The sequence below is a fragment of the Dendrobates tinctorius genome, unplaced genomic scaffold (genome assembly GCF_039654945.1).
Source record: "Dendrobates tinctorius isolate UK_male_01 unplaced genomic scaffold, ASM3965494v1 ptg000069l, whole genome shotgun sequence".
Classification (NCBI taxonomy): Eukaryota; Metazoa; Chordata; class Amphibia; order Anura; family Dendrobatidae; genus Dendrobates; species Dendrobates tinctorius.
The window spans coordinates 25,421,621-25,441,929 of NW_027361737.1; the positions used below are offsets into that span (position 1 = coordinate 25,421,621).

General features: G+C 45.8%; 1 protein-coding gene across 6 annotated transcripts in view; it reads left to right on the forward strand.

The window, feature by feature from the left end:
• The window catches only part of GIGYF2 (GRB10 interacting GYF protein 2), a 270,607-nt gene that overhangs the window by 29,198 nt on the left and 221,100 nt on the right, over window positions 1-20,309 (forward strand). For all 6 annotated transcript variants that reach the window (XM_073581241.1, XM_073581243.1, XM_073581238.1 and 3 more), the window contains exon 4: window positions 7,514-7,609. In XM_073581241.1, coding sequence (XP_073437342.1) covers window positions 7,514-7,609 — 96 coding nt within the window. The remainder of the gene's footprint in view (window positions 1-7,513; window positions 7,610-20,309) is intronic.

The window sequence follows — 20,309 nt, forward strand, 5'->3', positions numbered from 1 at the left end:
GAAAGCAAGCAGCCATTGACATTTAAAGTTGAATAGTGGAACTACTTTTCTCCTACGCCTCATTGGGGGACACAGAGACTGTGGGTGTTACGCTACTTGCCACTATGAGGACACTAAGTAAACTAGAAAAAAGTTAACTCCTCCCCTGCAGTTTACACCCTCTCGCTGGATGAGATTTCTCCAGTTCATGCTTAGTGTCTGTAGGAGGCACTTGGGTCTGGCTTCAGACCCCACCATTTTTATTTTATTTTTGAATTTTCTGTAAATTTTTATTTTTTAATTAACGGAGTGAAGGGGGCGACGGTTCCTTTCTACGGCCCGCTCTCCCCCGAACCAACAACAGGCAAGCACGCGGAGTATACCTCCCCATACACTTTCCTGCAACGTTTGGGGCTGATTCCTCTGGCAATAATGGCGATGGTCCTTACAAAAGTTCCGGTAATCCACGGATATGAGGGCAGGGGCACAGAAAGGAGAAGACTGGACAGCGCTTCCGAAGGCCCTGAATCAGCCCCATAGCTCTCCATCCCCCTACCATAGGGAGGATCTATTGAGCATGCCCCTTTAAGACCTCCCCCAGCTCTACTTCATCAGCCCAGGAGGTTGAGAGCCTGCATGGATGGATGGCCCGGACAGCACTGAAGTTGAGGTATGGGGTCGGGTCCTGGCCCCCGGGAGAAGCGCTGACTTAGCATCAGCGGCGGTGTACCAGCCCCCCATCGCGGCCCCCTCCCCTCGGCGCTACCGCGGGTAGCCCGAAAAATTTAGTCCCCGGCTTTTCCCGGCCTGCTAGGCCGCAATTTCAATAGCGCCCCCCACGCTATTATCGCCGCCCCCTCGTCTTGGCACCTCTCATCCCTTACGAGACGTGCAATTCTAATCTCGGGGGCCATGTCTTTTTACCTCAGCCTGCACTGGACACGAGCTGTGAGGCGAGAATTCTGCCGGTTACCGGGTGACACCACAGGGCCACCGCTATTCCTCCCGGGGGACACAGCACAGGACCGGGTAAGCTGCATCTGCCCTCAGATTAAAGCTTAACCCCTTCCCGGCATATTCCCTGCAGCTGCAGACAGACTCTGCCGTTAACCCTTTCAGGAGCGCTATGTCTCAATCTAAGGAGGCTAAACGGGCTGCTAAAAAGCACACTGCGTTTTTTACCGTGTACCACTTGCAAGTCTGCTTTACCCAGTGCACAGACTAATCCGTTATGTACGGACTGCGACCCAGCCTGCGTCTCGGCCTGTGCCCCGACCTGCACTCAATCGCCCCTCGCCGCCACTGCTGACGGGCCTCCTGCGTTTAGTACCCCTGAGTGGGCTGCGTCCCTGTCACGGTCGGTGGAGTCGCTGACCCAGGCCATATTCTCCCTCCGGGCGGACTCTTCAAGCGAGAAGGCGTCCTTACCCCCGAGGAATGCTCTGGCGTCAGCCGGGAACCATCCACTAGCAGGGGCCGTACTCGTTCAAGGGATGGTCAGGTCTCTAGAAAGCGGACCCATGACGCGTCCCCTAGTCTCGGTCGCGCCTCAGCATCTGCGACTCCTGTCTCTCGCTCTCCCTCCCCTGGAGTGCGCAGCGAGCACGACTCTGAATTCGAGTCTGACACGTCAGCCCCTCAGAATCCCCCAACTGAGTCCCTTGATTCTCTTAAAGAATCAGTCAACAGGATTCTGAAGTTGGATGAGGATAATGTTCCCTCTCCAGCACATCCTATCTCACTTAAGAAAACCAAGCGTGTGCGCAGGTTATTTACCAGCCATCAGGACTTTAAGGAAATTGTCCAGAAACACAGGGATTGTCTGCATAAGCGGTTCACAGGGCAAAAGTCTACTGAGGCTAAATACCCTTTTGATCCAGACCTAATGAAGCATTGGTTACAGTCCCCTCCGGTGGACTCTCCTGTAACTCGTCTTGCTTCAGAAACGCTCCTATCCGTCTGAGGGTTCCTCAATCAGAAACCCCTCCGATCATCAGATTGACTACCTTGCCCGTTCAGTTTTTGAAGCTTCAGGAGCAGCGCTTTTTCCATCTTTCGCGGCATTTTGGGTCACTAAGGCAATGGCCGCTTGGGCAGAAGTCCTGATTACTTCCTTCCAGGGCACCAATCTTCCTCTGGAGGCAACCCCGGTGGCCAGGCAGATAATTCACGCAGCGGAATTTATTGTGGACGCCTCTTTTGATGCCGCCAATTGCGCTGCTCAAACTGCAGCTAATGCGATCTCCATTAGAAGAGCCCTATGGCTCCGCGACTGGCGGGCGGATGACACATCTAAAAGTTCGTTGACTTCTCTCCCCTTTCAAGCGGGTCGTCTTTTTGGAGAGAAACTGGATCAGCTCATTTCTGATGCTACCGGGGTAAAAAGTAAATTCCTTCCTCAACAAATGGCTGATCGGCCCTTTCGCAACCAACAGCCGACGCGCTTTCAATCTTTTCGTAACAATTCCGTTTGGTCCTCCTCTACCTTCTCTTCCGGATCAGGTCCGTCCCCGCGTGGAGACAGAGGCTCCCAGGTCTCATACAGACCTAACCACTCTTGGAAACCCAGGCCTAAGGCTTCTGGATCTAGGGGAGCCAGATCTCATAGAGCTCCCCAATTTCTTGTTGCGGTATCCGGCGGACAGCGACAGAGTAGGCGGCCGCCTACTTTTCCTTCAGCCACTCCTGGCTCGCGGTCGTTCACGACAAGTGGGTCAGGGAGCTGGTGTCCTCCGGATAAAAGAATTTTCCTCCCCCCCTCCAACTCGCCTTTTTCCTTTCCTCTCCCCCAAGGGAAAGACGAGCCTTCCTTTGGGCTGTTCACGCTCTGCTAAGGGACGGTGTCATCATTCCGGTCCCTCATCACGAAAGGTTCACGGGATTTTATTCCAACCTTTTTGTGGTCCCAAAAAAGGACGGGACGATGCGACACATTCTGGATCTCAAACTGTTAAATCAGTTTGACAAGGTACGGCGATTCCGAATGGAATCTCACCGATCAGTTGTCGCTTCCATGGAAAAAGGACAGTTCCTAGCAATGAGAGTTCTCGGAAAGATGGTGGCTTTGATGGAAGCAGTTCCATTTGCACAGTTCCACCTCTGTCCCTTACAACATGCGTTGCTGTTAGCTCGGGACAAGAACCCGCTCTCCCTGGACCGTCGGATCCTTCTGTCCCTGCGGGTTAGGCAAGCCCTCAGGTGGTGGACACTGAGGTCCTCCCTGATTCAAGGGAGGTCTTTTCTCCCAGTAAGAGGGTTGATAGTAACCACCGACACAAGCCTTCTCGGCTGGGGTGCGGTCTTTCGTCACCACACCACTCAGGGTCGTTGGCCAACCCGAGTGTCTCATCTCCCCATCAACATTTTGGAGATACGAGCGCTCATATTAGCTCTACGGAGTTTCCACCAACTCCTCGCGGGTCACCCTATCAGTATCCAATCCGACAATGCCACGGCTGTAGCGTATATCAACCGCCAGGGAGGTCCCCCGGGGCAGGATGGCCATACACGAAGTGAGTCATCCTCCATTGGGCCGAGACCAACCATTGGCCCATCTCAGCAATATACATCCCGGTCGTAGAAAATTGTGCGGCAGATTTTCTCAGTCGCCAAGGCATTGCCTCGGGAGAGTGGCCTCTTCATCTGGAAGCCAGTGATACTAGTTGTGCCAGATTGGCCGCGCCGAGCATGGTAGGCAGAACTAATAAAACTAGTCCCCGACGTCCCCTGGCGACTTCCAGATCGCATGGATCTACTCTTAACAGGGCCCAATTTACCACCAGAACCCCGGGGCCCTGTCTTTTGACGGCGTGGCCGTTGAATCCTGGTTTTTCACACAGGCTGGGTTCTCTCATGACGTGATTTCCACCATGATTAGTGCTAGGAAACCTGTGTCCATGCGCATCTATCACCGCAACTGGAAAGCCTTCTTTTCGTGCTGCAGGGATCAGGGTCGATCCCCTCTGATGTTTTCCATTTCGGACATATTGGGATTCCTTCAATCCGGATTAAAGTCAGGACTCGCGCTTAGCTCGCTCAAGGGCAAAATTTCAGCCTTGTCAGTGCTTTTCCAATGCAAAATTGCCACCAAACTTTAGGTCAGAACGTTCATTCAGGGAGTCTCCCATGTAGCGCCTCCTTATAGAAGGCTATTGGAATCATGGGACCTTAATCTGGTTCTCGGGGTCTTACAAGACGCTCCTTTCGAACCACTGCAGGATGTGTCACTGACCGTCTTCTCTTGGAAGGTGGTTTTTTCTTGTGGCAGTTATGTCAATTAGACTAGTTTCGGAATTGGCGGCCCTGTCCTGCCATTCTCCGTTCTTGAATTGTCATCAGGAAAAGGCAGTTCTCAGGACGTCCCCGTTCTTCCTGCCCAAAGTCGTCCCCTCTTTCCATATCAACGAGGAAATCGTTTTGCCTTCCTTTTGTCCTGCGCCAGTCCATCACATTGAGAAGGCCCTCCACACCCTGGATATGTTTAGGGCTCTGAGATGGTACATCTCGCGGACAGCTCCCTTCCGCAAGTCAGATGTCCTGTTCATACTTCTTGAGGGGCATAGGAAGGGTCTAGCCTCTTCAAAAGCAACGCTAGCCAGGTGGATTCGTTTGGCAATTCAGGAATCCTACCGTGTCAGGAACGCGCCTGTCCCAGCATGGATTAAGGCGCACTCTACCCGGTCAGTGGGCGCCTCTTGGGCCATTTGGCACCAGGCCTCAGCAGTACAGGTCTGCAAGGCTGCGACTTGGTCCAGTCTGCATACTTTTACCAAACATTACCAAATTCATTCTCGGGTCTCTGCGGACGCAGCTCTTGGCAGACGCATCCTGCAATCGGCAGTACCTCAGCGTTGACTCAGTGGTACATGGGGTATTATCAAAAGTATGATCCCCATCCAGGGATGGCTTTAGGACGTCCCACGGTTTCTGTGTCCCCCAATGAGGCGTAGGAGAAATAGGGATTTTTGTGTACTCACCGTAAAATCCTTTTCTCCGAGCCATTCATTGGGGGACACGGCACTCACCCTGATTAGCCTACTGGCTCATTGTAGCATTCTTAGGTTGTGACATAGTTATTGTTGACTGTTTAAGCTCCTACTGCTTTTTTCACTGAACTGGAGAAATCTCATCCAGCGAGAGGGTGTATACTGCAGGGGAGGAGCTAACTTTTTTTCTAGTTTACTTAGTGTCCTCCTAGTGGCACGCAGTATAACACCCACTGTTTCTGTGTCCCCAATGAATGGCTTGGAGAAAAGGATTTTACGGTGAGTACTCAAAAATCCCTATTTTTTAGAAAAGTAAAATATAAGACCTATTGGGCTACTAAGGACACATGTTTTAAAGTATCAAGTGAAAATGTGGCAATTTGAGTGTCAATGAGCATCTGACAGACTTCGTTTTGAGAAATGTTAAAATATCTAAAATATAACCTTTATTTTGTGGGGAGAAATGTAATTATTTTGATGCCTGTAACCTTCATTAACCCATTAATAAAGGGCTTTAATCCTTCCTGATGCTTTTTATGGTACAAATACATGCATTTTGTATTCTATTAATCTGCAGAGACCAGGATTTAGGTCATAGGTCCTGGATCTAATACAATCCAGATCAGCTCTGATTGGAACAAATGTGACAGAGTTTACTCTTGTGCCTGCAAAGAATTCTCCATCATGGGCTATTCTGACTTTTCCAGTGGTACCAGAAAAGGAAGAAGAATGGAAAAATACTACGGCAGAATTTAATTGAGCACCTGATGGTTTGGAAATCCTTCTAATCTCCCTTGCAGTAAAAATGAAAAATAGCCACATGATCAGCTTAATTTTACCTGGCAGTCTTCCGAGTCTGCAGAATACAGTGTTCTAGCATTTTAACCCTTTATGGACCTGGCCAGTTTTTGTTTTTCGTGCTTTTCTTTTTTCCTCTCAATGCTCCAAAAGTCAGGTTTTTTTTTTTGTTTTTTTTTACGGTTGTAAAATTCATTATTACCATTCTTTTTTTCTCAAATGTACTAAAAAAAAATGGAAAATAATTCCAAGTGCATTACAATTGCAGGATGAAAATACACAATTATGCTATTGTTTTTGTGAGTTTTTCTTTTACGGCATTCATTTTGCAATAAAAATGTCCTGGCAGCATAATTTTTCAGGTCAGTATTATTGTGTCATTACTAGTGATGCGTGAACGTGCTCCGATATTGTGTTATCTGAGAATCTTGAGCGTGCTCGAATAATATGATTGATTTCCTACAGCTGCATGATTCATGGCTGTTACACAGCCTCAACACATGGGGGATGCCCTAACAAACAGGCGCTTTTGGGATGTGTTGCGAATCATGCAGCCTCGTGGACTCTAACATATATTTCGAGCACACTGAAGATGCTAGGAAAACACGTTCTCTGAGCACATTCGCGCATCACTGTTTTTTTTTTTTAATATGTTAGGAGTGAATTTTTTGTTTGCTGAAATTGCAGTTTAAACTTTTTCATTTTTTTCAGATTTTTACATACAGTTTGAATACTCTTATTTGATCAAATAAACCTTTTTGAACACTAACTGTTTTTTTTTTTTTTTTTCATAATAAAAAAAACTTTTTCTGTTATCTCTACAGGGGACTTGAACCTGCCATTGTTCGATCTCTTATACTTTAATATCACAGAATTTCTGTATATAGTCAAATCACGGTTCTCCTATGAAATGCAGCAGGCAATTCACAGGGATCTCATCAGTGACTGCTGGGGCCCCTGGCACTGACCCCCAGAACGTGGCTCTGAAATGGCCTAAGAGAATAGGGGCTTTCCATACTTTTTGCAGTTGTCAGATTATCCCGTAAATAGGCGATAACTGTTAATGTGTAGAAACTTTGCACTTTTTGTTCCACTTGAAATAAGATTAATGTAGAAGGACACACTGATAAACCATGTAATTAAGTGCATAGTTTAGAAAAAGAAAATATTTAGACTTTTCATTTGGTAAATTTGCGTCAAAATATTTTATTTGTATTTTTCCCATTGATGTCATCATCATTAACTGTCCTCCATGTGATAATGGCACACATTTCTCAAAACTAATTTGCTCCCAATCTTTATAGTACTTCAAACCCACCACCCGAAATCAGAGAATATATAGATCAGAAAGGGCACCAATATGTCAAATGTGGCACAAAATGTTGATATGTGTGCAAATGTTTCAATTGTACTTGACCTTTGCAAGAGGACGATGACCTGTCTAGAGTATGTAACCTTTTTGTGAATAGAAATACAATATTGTTTTATTTCATCCCAAGAGGCTAACCATGATGACTCCCCGTTTTCTCGTCATTGTTCAGTTTTGAAGTAGGAACTAACAATTATGGGGTAAAACATTGACAAATTTGGTGCGCACATTTACGACAAGGAAATGCCACAAATTGGACAAACCTTTGGGCGCAAACACAGCGATAGATTTCCCCATAGCATTTTATTAAATGTAACTGGACAGTAATTTGGTTGTTAGGTCTATGCATGCGTAATCCTAAGTAGTATTTTTCTTTCTGTAGGTTCCTTCAGATCTTCTGGACAAAGAGTTTCTGCCTATTTTGAAAGAGGACCCCCTACTACCTTTGGCACTTGTTCCATTTACTGAGGAGGAGCAGGTAAGGGTCATATAGACTAAATCATTCCTTAACTTGTTACTGATTCGTCTTATCCTCATTAATCAGTTTTCCTCTCCAACCTATTCTGAATGCAGGCTCGTATTCCTGTGCAGCTGCTAAACTTATGCCTCCACCCTGACCCAGTCATTGCACTAGTAGTCCATCCACTACAGAGTACTGTATGATCTTTATGCTCTCGCTAAAAAAGTCGCCTCTGTTCTATACCTCTGTTATGTCTACCACTCTAACCATGCTCTTCGTTCTGCTAGTGCATCTAATGCTAACATCCTTCATAATCAGAATTTTTCATTCTCATTTGCATGATTTTTTTTGTGTTCCTCAAGTTCTGTGGAATGCGCAACCTCAGAATATCTAGTAAGTTCACATCAACAATTTTAAGCGTGCCCTAAAAACACTTGTATTTAGTGCAGCTTATTACATTCTCTAATTTACGTCTTTGTTGTTTTATTTTTAGCTTTCTTCTACATTATTTCTCAGAACCTGAACCCTTTATCCAACAATATCCACCAAAATGAAATGCATTTCATATTTGTTGATACAGCTGAGTGAACTAGTCACCAGCTGCTGTGTGTAGCATCTTGTGTGGTGTTTTTTTTTTTTTTTTTTTTTTTTTAAATGTATGCATATGTACTTTTTTCTCGGGTCCTCACCCAGAGGCCTTGGAGTTTAAGGGTTCTGCACAGAATCTAAGGGCCCCGTCACACATAGCGACTCACCAGCGATCCCGACAACGATATCAACTTGTCAGGATCGCTGGTGAGTCGCTACATGATCGCTGGTGAGCTGCCAAACAGGTAGCTTCACCCAGCCATCAGCACCAGCGACGCCGAGCACACGGCGTCACTGTGTACGTTACCATCGCGCTGATGCAGGGAGCTGGTAACTAAGGTACACATCGGGTTTCTAAGCAGCGCGCGTCACTTAGAAACCCGATGTGTACCTTGGTTACCAGCTACCTGCATCAGCGCGCTGGTAACTAAGGTACACAGAGGGTTTCTAAGCGCAGCGCGCCGCTTAGAACCCCTGCGTTTACCTTAGTTACCAGCGGGCTGATCGCTGGTGATCCCGCCTGTCACACGCAGTGATGCGTGCTGACCAGCGATCAAAAAATGTCCAGGGCTTTCCAACAACGATCAGTGATAACCGGCAGGGGAGCCGGTCGCTGATAGGTGTCACACAGCGATCTTGCTGGTGAGATCGCTGTTGCGTCACAAAACTTGTGACTCAGCAGCGATTTCGCTAGCGAGATCGCTATGTGTGACGGGGGCTTTAGTTGTTCTCAGCATTGCGCTTTTCTGGACAGAGAGCACAGATGTTGCTCCTGGGATCAGTTGTAGACATTCTTCCAACTTAGGGGTCACTGCTCCAAGTGCTCCTATCATCACTGGAATAATTTTTGCTGTCACCGTATGTGTATTTATTACTCTCTTTTCTGTATATTAGAAGCTCTCAGAGCTGAATTTAAATCTGGTATTGCTGTAATCATTGTGACTCAAAAGAATAGAGTTGTCTGATCTTTTTTACCGCACTGTGAAAATTGTTGATTTTTTTTTTAAATATGTTCTAGTGCCCAAAACTACAAATAAACAAATAATCAAAAAATAAGATGTAAGCGGTAGTCAAACTGGGCAATCACCCAGGGTCACCTTTCTCTTAAGGGCCCCCAGCATTTCTATTCTGAGGTTAACCCCTTAACGTCCATTGACGGACACAGTCTGTCATGGCCGTGTTTAAGTTCCCGCACCATGATGGACTGAGGGGCAGGAGCTCCCTCTGCCTTCAGATCGGCATGCCCGCGACGTCATCACTGGGCCCGATAATTGACATGATGACCCGGGATCGTCTTGACCACCCGTGGTCATCAAGCTATGGAAAGCCTCTGAGACCGTGCTCACAGCATGGTGTCAGAAACTTTCACCATAGGTATAATGCACTGCAATGCTGGAGCATTGCAATCTATAATATTAACGCTGTAAGCGTCACTCTGTCCGAAGCCTGTATAGACTGCGCAAACGCGACGCGCCTGCGCAGTCTGGCTCCAGACAGAATGAGGTAGCCAGCGGTGAGGAGTGTGTATGGCGCCGGAGATGGCGGTACCGTACACTCTGCATACCGCCATCTCCGACGCCATACTTACATACTTACCTGACCGGGAGGAGCGTTGCCGCGGCGCTTCTCTTCGGCCGGAGACTGGGGCAGGAGTGCGGCCGGAATCGCGCATGCGCATATCGCGATCCTGCCCCATTCCTGTGCCGGACAGCACTATGGGCATGCGCGTACTCCAGCGCCAGACTCCTCCCCCGGCCTCCAGCAGAACGTGGTGACAGCGCTGGAGAACAGGAAAGAAGGGTGAGTATAAGGCTAAGTGCACACGTACCGGAACTCTCGCAGAAATTACCGCGAGAATTCCGGAATTCCATTCCGCGTGAAAATCGCATTTTAAATTCCCGCGATTTTCCCGTGGAAAAACTAGTATTTTGCAAGCGTATTTAGTTTGCAAAATGCTAGCGTTTTCCAAGCGATCTGTAGAATCGCTTGGAGAACTGATTGACAGGTTGGTCACACTCGTCAAACATAGTGTTTGACAAGTGTGACCAACTTTTTACTACTGAGGCCGCCTATGCAGCATCAGTAGTAAAAGATAAAATGTAAAAAAAAAAATGGTGTTATTCTTACCTTCCGACGTCCTGCGCAGCCGTTCCCAGTAATCCTTTGCGAAAATGCCCGCGATAACGTCCGTTCTCGCGGGATTGTGACGTCTCGCGGTCATTCGCGATGACCGCGAGACTTCGCGATCCCGCGAGAATGGACGTCATCGCGGGCATTTTCGCAAAGGATTACTGGGAACGAGAGCGTGGAGAGAAGCGGGAAGGCTGCGCGGGAGGCCGGAAGGTAAGAATGACAATATTTTTTATTTTAAATTCTATTTTTTACAGGGATATGGTACCCAAAGCCCGGAGGACAGTCTCCTCTCCTCCGGACCGTGGGTACTATCCGCAAATGTTCTGCTTACTTTCCGCATGGTGTGCACAGCCACATGTGGGAAGTAAGCGGAACAATGCATTCCTATTGGGTGCGGGATCGCCGCGATTCCGCAAAATTAATGAGCATGCTGCGGTTTTTACCGCAAAGCGATTCCGCCGCGGTAAAAACCGCAGCATTAGCACAGCATTGCGGAATCCCATAGTTATGCATGGGATGCTTATTTTTCACGGCAAAATCGCGCGGTTAAAACCGCCGCGGAAAAGCGAAAAAAACGCCACGTGTGAACTCAGCCTAAATGTTTTTTTTTTTTTTCTGTATGTGTGTAGTTTTAATAGGAGTGAGGGGATCATGCATACCAGGATTGGGGGATGACAGGACCATGCATACCAGGTGTCATGATCCATGCTGGATCATGACAGATGAAATGCACTAGTAACCTTTTTTTTTTCCTTAAAGCTGTGGTGCTTAGATAGTTTTGCCCCCCGGTGGCCTTTAGGGTCATTGCACTGTGGTGGTTTCAGTTCTAGTTTTGCCCCTGGTGGCCGTTAGGGTCATTGCACTCTGGTTTCTTTAGTTTAGTGCATGTGATTATAAAGCAGGTGTGATTGCTCTGGCTCTGCTATAAAAGAGTGTCAGGTGTTGCAATCACTGTTGGTGATACTGGTCATTTCCAACCATCCTTGGTGGAGGAAGGAGCTAGAGAGAGTTCCTTGCAGCACAGAGTCCTGGTGTGGAAGGAGTCACAGGGGATTTCCTTGCAGCTCTGACAGAGCTTGGTTGCAGCTATTCAGGAGGAAAGCTGCATTCTGGTGGTGGAATCTGTTGCTGGGAGCAATAGCAACAGAGCAAAGCTAAGTAGTGTTTCCCTGTTTGTATTTTTCCCTGGTGTGTATTAGTACAGCGGTGGGGCCAGTGCCTGCACCACCAAGCTCCCTAGCAAGGGATAGGTGTAGGGTGTGCTAGGGTCACAGGTTCCGGCTCGGCGACAGGTGAGGAACCTGTATAGGGAACGTTAGGAGTGTTAGGGACTCTGACTCAGGGGAGTGCAGGAGGTCTCCACGTCCCCGTTCCTATCGCAGGGGCCACCGTTGTAACTGTTTCCCCTTCCCCCTTGTCTTGTTGTTTTAGTTACCGGCCTGCAGGTCGTGTCCCACAGGACCGGTCCACGTGACACCAGGATTGGGGGATGAGGGGTACCATGCATACCGGGATGGGGGGGTGAGAGGACCATGCATACCAGGATTGGGGGATGAGGGGTACCATGCATACCAGGATTGGGGGATGAGGGGTACCATGCATACCAGGATAGGGGGTCATACATACCATGATAGGGATGAGGGAGTGCCATGCATACCAGGATTGGGGGATGAGGGGTACCATGCATACCAGGATAGGGGATGAGGGGTACCATCCATACCAGGATAGGGGGTGAGGGGACCATGCATACCAGGATAGGGATGAGGGCGTACCATGCATACCAGGATTGGGGGATGAGGGGTACCATGCATACCAGGATAGGGGGTCATACATACCAGGATAGGGATGAGGGAGTACCATGCATACCAGGATTGGGGGCTGAGGGATACCATGCATACCAGGATAGTGGGTGAGGGGACCATGCATACCAGGATAGGGGGGGGGGTGAGAGAACCATGCATACCAGGATTAGGGGATGAGGGGCACCATGCATACCAGGATTAGGGGATGAGGGGTACCATGCATACCAGGATTAGGGGATGAGGGGTACCATGCATACCAGGATAGGGGGTGAGGGGACCATGCATACCAGGATAGGGATGAGGGCGTACCATGCATACCAGGATTGGGGGATGAAGGGTACCATGCATACCAGGATTGGGGGATGAGGGGTACCATGCATACCAGGATGAGGGGTACCATGCATACCAGGATGAGGGGTACCATGCATACCAGGATGAGGGGTACCATGCATACCAGGATGAGGGGTACCATGCATACCAGGATGAGGGGTACCATGCATACCAGGATGAGGGGTACCATGCATACCAGGATGAGGGGTACCATGCATACCAGGATGAGGGGTACCATGCATACCAGGATGAGGGGTACCATGCATACCAGGATAGGGGGTGAGGGGTACCATGCATACCAGGATAGGGGGTGAGGGGTACCATGCATACCAGGATAGGGGGTGAGGGGACCATGCATACCAGGATAGGGGGTGAGGGGACCATGCATACCAGGATAGGGGGTGAGGGGACCATGCATACCAGGATGGGGATGAGGGAGTACCATGCATGCCAGGATTGAGGAGTGATGGGACCATGCATACCAGGATGAAGAATGGGGTGCCGTGCATACCAGGATTGGGGGGGGGAGTGAGGGTACCATGCATACCAGGATAGGAAAGAGGGGTGCCATGCGTATCAGGATAGGAGGGTGGCAGCACATACCAGGATGGGAGACCATATACCAATTAAAATGCTCGCCACCCGGGCGTAGAACGGGTTCATAGCTAGTGTATTATACCTGCAATCAAAGTAAAAAGAAAAAGTAAAAATAAAGTTACTAGGTAAAAAAAAACTTAAAAAAAAAAAAATAATAAAAATAATAATTAAAAAATCCACTAATAAATACACATTTTTATGTGAAAAATTAAATAAACAAAGTACACGCTTGGTATCGGCGCGTCCGTAAAAATCCGATCTATAAAAATATCACACTAGTTAACCCCTTAAGTGAGCGCCGTTAAAAAACACAAAAGTAGCAAATTATACTTTATTATCATACCAATTCGAAAAAGTGGAATAAACCGCGATCAAAAAGACGAATGGTAATAAAAATATCACTGAAAACGCCATTGTTACAAAACCACTCAGCACCCAGAATATGTTGTGCAGTTATATGTGTATATATAATAGGTTCCATGTGAGATGCATGTCCCTAATGTATCAGCAGTGTCCGCCCTCCCCCCACCTTTGTAATTCCCACAGTAAACCTCCGCAGACTTCGGCCACCTGCGGCTTTTGTAATGCATGTCTGGCCTGACGCTTGTCTATTGGCCGGCCCTCTATCTGTGTGATATATTCTGTGTCCTGTGAGTAAAGTGTTGTCAGACTGGAAATACATGGAGAAGCAGTGATCTTTTATATGCGCCCATGCACTCAGAGGAATTCCAGCCAGCGTCATTCATTCAGACTCCAGCCAACGCAGAGCGGACCTCCGAAAACACGGGTTGGTACTGAAAGAGGTACCCCAGCTTGGTAGACCCCGTTACACTGGTGGCAGCGGCGGGATATGATACCCCTTCTACAGGAGGAAAGGAATGAATGGAAAACAACTACCAGAAGTTAAAGAGGACTACATTAAAAGATCTGGTGGAAGCCCGAGGGCTGATCGCCAGCAACAAAACAAAAGAGGATTTGATAGCAGCCATCATGGAACCTATTATATATACATATAACTGCACAACATATTCTGGGTGCTGAGTGGTTCTGTAACAGCCATCTTGTCCCACAAAAAGCAAGCCACCATACAGCTCCATCAGCGGAAAAATAAAAGTTAAAGCACTGAGAATAAAGGAATCCTAAAATAGAAAAAGTTTTTATTGTGTAAAAGCGCCAAAACATATAAAAAGCATATAAATGTGGCATAGATGTATTCGTAGTGACGCGAAGAATAAAGCTGCCTTACCAATTTTACCACATGCGGAACGGAGAAGAAAAAAACAATTCCTGAATTGCTTTTTTTTTTGTTCATTCTGCCTCCACAAAAATCAGAATAGAAAGCGATCAAAAAATGTCATGTACCCGAAAATGGTACCAATAAAAACGTCAACTCATCCCGCAAAAAACAAGCCCTCACATGACTCTGTGGGCCGAAATATGGAAAAATTATAGCTCTCAAAATATGGAGAAGCAAAAACTTCTTAAAAAAAAGCGTCTTTTAGTGTGTGACAGAAGCTAAACACAAAAAAGAGATATAAATGTGGTATCTCTATAATTGCACCGACCCGAAGAATAAAGTCGCCTAATCACTTATACCAAACGAGGAACGGTGTAAAACATAAAACCAATTCTTCACCTTTTGTGGATTTGTTAATTCTGCCTCCCAAAGATCGCAGTAAGGCAATCAGTGGTTTACCCCCACATATGGGGTATCCGCGTACTCAGGACAAATTCTACAACAACTTTTAGGGTCCAGTTTCTCCTGTTACTTTTGGGAAAATAAAAAATTGGGGGCAAAAAGATCATTTTTGTGGAAAAAATTATTTTTTATTTTCACGGCTCTACGCTATAGACTTCTGTGAAGCACTTGGAGGTGCAAAGTTCTCGCCACATATCTAAATAAGTTCCTGGGGGGGGGTCTAGTTTCCAAAATGGTGTCACTTGTGGGGGGGGGGGGTTTCCACTGTTTAGGCACATCAGGGACTCTCCAAACGCGACATGGCGTCTGATCTCAATTCCAGCCAATTTTGCATTGAAAAGGTAAAACGGCGCTCCTTCCCTTCTGAGCTCTGCCATGCGCCCAAACAGTGGTTTACCCCCACATATGGCGTATCAACGTAATCTGGACAAATTGCACCACTTTTGTAGTCAAATTTTTCCTGTTACCTTTGAGAAAATAAAAAATTTGGGGCTAAAAGATCGTTTTTGTTGAAAAATGATGCTTTTTTATTTTCATGGCTCTACGTTATAAACTTCTGTGAACCACACAGCCAGATAAGTTCCTTGGGGGATCTAGTTTCCAAAATGGGGTCACTTGTGGGGTTTCCACTCTTTAGGTACATCAGGGGCTCTCCAAACGTGACATGGCGTCCGCTCTCGATTCCATCCAATTTTACGTTCAAAACCTCAAATGGTGCTCCTTCCCTTCCGAGCCCTGCTGTGCACCTAAAGAGTGGTCTTCCTCCACACATGGGGTATCGTTGTACTCATGAGAAATTGCACAACAAATATTGTGGTTCTTTTTCTCCTGATCCTTGACAAAATAAAACAAAAATTGTGTCCGAAGTAAAAATTTTTGTGAAAAAAAAAAAATTAAATGTTAATTTTTCCTTCCACATTGCTAAATCATATAACATACCCTAAAACTAATATTTTATTAATAAAAAACCCACCAGGGTCACACCACAAGTGAACACAGAAAACAAGACAAAAAAGTGTCCAAAAAATACAAAACACATAAAATTGTGGGGAATATCCTTCATTAGTGGTGCCAGGGTACAATAGGGCCCCTTGGGACAGCCACCGTTGAGCGGGGGCGCCACGACGTTCCCCCTAGGGTGCCAACCTCCGCGGTTAGGAAGGTGATAACAGGAGACATTAATAGGGACTCCTAGGATATTCCCCACAATTTTATGTGTTTTGTATTTTTTGGACACTTTTTTTGTCTTGTTTTCTGTGTTCACTTGTGGTGTGACCCTGGTGGGTTTTTTATTAATAAAATATTAGTTTTAGGGTATGTTATATGATTTGTCTTGAGACCCTTGAGTATTTAAATTGATTTTTCTTCCACATTGCTACAATTCTTTTGAAGCACCTGAAGGGTTAATAAACTTTTTGAATGCGGTTTTGAGCACCTTGAAGGGTGCAGTTTTTAAAATGGTGTCACTTTTGGGTATTTTCTGTCATATTGACTCCTCAAAGTGACTTAAATGTGAGGTGGTCCCTAAAACAAAATGGTTTTATAAATTTTGTTGAAAAAATTAGAAATTGCTGGTCAAATTTTAACCCATATAACTTCCTAACAAAAATTTTTTTTCAAAAATTTGTGCTGAAGTAACGTAGACATGTGATATTTAAGTTGGAAAATTATGAAATTTTCAACATTTTTTCCAAATTTACATTTTTTTTCACAAATAAACACAAGAAATTTTGAAGAAACTTTACTACTGTCATAAAAGTACAATATGTCACGAAAAAACAATCTCTCTTAGAAACAGTGGGATACGTTGAAGCGTTCCAGAGTTATTATAACCACATAAAGTGACTGGTTAGACTTCAAAATTAAGGCCTGGTCATTAACCTACAAAGTGGCTTGGTCCTTAAGGGGTTAAGACTACTTAAGGACCTTTTGGTTACAACACAGTCAGGTGAACATGATGTCACCAAAGGTCTTTTATCTGCAGGAGTCTAGAAGAAATGAACAGGAGACAGGCTGGTATGCAGGTCAGTCGGACGAGAGAGCAAACTGGACAATTTCATGGGGCTCACACTCTCCTGCACTTCTATTTCAAGGTTAAAACCACTTAAGAACCTTTGCTGGCGACATGGTCCTGTAAGGCCTGTTTCACACTTCCGTTTTTGTGTCCGCCAAACGGATCCGTTTCCGTTTTTTTGACGGAAACTGATGTAAACGGATCCGGTTTTTTCAAAACGGATCCGTTTTTTTGACGGATCCGCGGTAACCGCTAATGGAAGTCTATGGGACAAAAAAACGGATCCTGAAAAAAAATGGCGGATCCGTTTTTTTACGGAAACCAACGGATTTTGACGGATTTGAAAAAACGGAAGTGTGAAACAGGCCTAACCATGTTGGCACCAAAGGTATCTTATCTGCAGGAGTCTAGAGCTGAGGGGGAGACAGGCTGGCATGTGCAGTGCGTGTATACAAGTGTATGTGCTGTGTGAGTGTCCATATACATGTCTATGTATGTGCAGTGTATATACATTTGTATGTACCTTTCTGCTAGAGGTGCACAGAACTTGTAGGATTCCTAATTAAGTGGTGTGCCTTTTAAAGGGAACCTATCACGTCGTTTTTCCGCAATAAGCTGCGGCCACTGCCTTTCGGGGCTTATCTACAGCATTCTATAATGCTGTAGATAAGCCCCCGATCTAACCTGATAGATAAGAAAAATCAGTTTTATTATACTCACCCGGGGGGTGCAGTGCGGTTCGATGGGCATCGCAGGTCCGGGTCCAGTGCCTCCCATCTTCTTGCAATGTCGTCATCTTCCTTGCTTTATGTCGCGGCTCCTGCGCAGGCATACTGATCTGCCTTGTTGAGGGCAGAGAAAAGTACTGCAGTGCGCAGGCGCAAGGGCCTCCCTGACCTTTCCCTGCGCATTGCAGTACTTTTCTCTGCCCTCAACACGGCAGATCAGTATGCCTGCGCAGGAGCCGCGACACAAAGTGACGAGGATGACGACATCGCATGAAGACCTGCGACGCCCATCGTACCGGACCGCCCTCCGGTGAGTATAATAAAACTGATTTTTCTTATCTTTCAGGTTAAATCGGGGATTTAGGCCTGTTTCACAATCACACTTCAGTTTTTTTACGTCAGTCCAAATCCGCCAGAGTGTGAAAAAACGGATCTGTTTCTGTTTTGCCACAAGCAGATGTCACAGTATCCGTTTTTGGACTCTGGAAAAGGAGAGAGAGAGAGATTTCTGGCAAGAAAATTCTTTCGGGCATGCTCAGTGTCAAAAAGCGGATCTGTTGCCGGATTACGTGAAAAAACGGTTGGCAACGGATCCGCTGCCCATAGGCGACCATTATAACGAATGGCAGATAGCGACGGATCCGTTGCTATCTGCTATTTTGACGCAGCCAAAAAACGTTTCATTGTCTGTCAACTCAAGTCAGCGGACGCCAAAATTATGGTGGATCCGTCAAAAAACGGATCCAACGGATGACCATCCATCAAAATCCGCCGCTAATGCAAGTCAATGGGGGCAAAAAAAACGGATCCGCCAAAAAAATGGTGGATCCATTTTTTTTTGCAAAATGGTGGATTTTGACTGATGGCAACAAACGGAAATGTGAAACAGGCCTTATCTACTGTATTATATAATGCTGTAGATAAGCCCGAAAGGCAGTGGCCGCAGCTTATTGCGGAAAAACGACGTGACAGGTTCCCTTTAATGAATTAGGTTGTCTCACTCCAGCAGCCCCATTCATTAAGACTGTCCTGCACAATGCCGTTCTAGAATTAACCAGGGCCATTGTTCTCGTTAGCACATTGCCTGGTGTAAACAAGGGATGTGCTGCCAAATACACATGTATGGGGACAGAATGATCTTAGTGATACTAGTTATATTTATGTTCCAGAATGAGATGAAATGATTATATTTGAATAAAGGTACTGTCACACTTAGCGATGTACCAGTGATCCCGACCAGCGATATGACGCGGTCAGGATCGCTGGTACATTGCTAAGTGGTCGCTAGCGAGCTGCCACACAGGCAGATCTCACCAGCGACATCGCTGGGGACGGGGGTCACTACTTACGTGTCACACTAGGCGATCCTGACGTCCTCCCGCCCGGCTCGTCGCTTGTCTCTCCACAGGAAGCTGACGAGGAGAAGCGGTCCTGAACGTTCTCCCGCGATCAGCGATAACCAGCAGGGGGAGCCGGTCGTTGGTAAGTATCAGACACAGCGATATCGCTACCAATATCGCTATAACGTCACAAGTTATAGCGATATTGCTAGCGATATCGCTTAGTGTGACAGTACCTTAACTTTAGATAGATTTTTTGTCCAAGAATAAATGTGGATTGTTGTTCATGGGGGGGAAAAAAGACATCCCCTGAAAATAAGCCCTAATTCATTTTTCGGAGCAAAAAATAATAAAAGGCCCTGTCTTATATTCAGAGAAACACAATATACTTTTATTGCTCAGAATACAGTATGCAATAACAATGTAAAGTAATAAAATAATAAAATGTAGACACACCGTGGTACTGATATATAAATTTGATGCATCGATCAAAAAGTAATTTTGAGCCTGTATTGTGAGACTGTTGTTCTGTTCTGACTCCACAGCATCCATTACCTCCTTGTAAATGTTTGTTTTTTCAATAATTTTTTGAAATTCTTAGAAATAATAATCTGATGGGGCCAAATCAAGACAATATGGCTATAGGTCGCCAATTTCAAAGCTGGTTTCATTGAGATGTTGCAGGACAATGAGACTTGTGAACGAGCGCATTATAATGCAAAAACAAGACTTTTGTTTAACCCCTTTACCCCCGAGGGTCGTTTGCACGTTAATGACCGGGCCAATTTTTGCAATTCTGACCACTGTCACTTTATGAAGTTATAACTCTGGAACGCTTCAACGGATCCTGTGGATTCTGAGACTGTTTTTCGTGACATATTGTACTTCTTGATAGTGGCAAAATTTCTTCGGTATGACTTGCGTTTATTTGTGAAAAACACGGAAATCTGACGAAAATTTGGAAAATTTAGCAATTTTCCAAATCATCTAGTAGTGCAGTGATCCTATTGACACATGTGCCTCTAGAGTTTTATACCACTGAGCGGTGAAGAAAGAATAAATTAGCCTTAGTGGTAAAAATGTATGTGCCCACGTATGTTGAAAATTCCTGACTAAAAACCGGACTCCTTCCAAGGAAAAACGCTTTTTTTTTATTTGCGCGCATTTTTTTTACGCGTTTTTTTCCGGAGCATCCACATTCTCATAGAATATAGTTGGAAATGCATTTTTTTTCCACAAAACTAATGAACATGCTGCATTTTTTTCCCGCAATGCGTTTTTTTTCCGCAAAAAAAATGCATCATGTGCACAAAAATTGCAGAATGCATTATAAGAATGGGATGCTTAATGTATGCGTTTCTAGGCGTTTTTGCATGGAAAAAACGCAAAAAAAGCTTACGTGGGCATACAGCCTTAAATTTAGTTTTAGCTCCAGATTTAACATTTTCACATAAGTGGGTAAAAATGTCACCAAAATTTGTGGAACA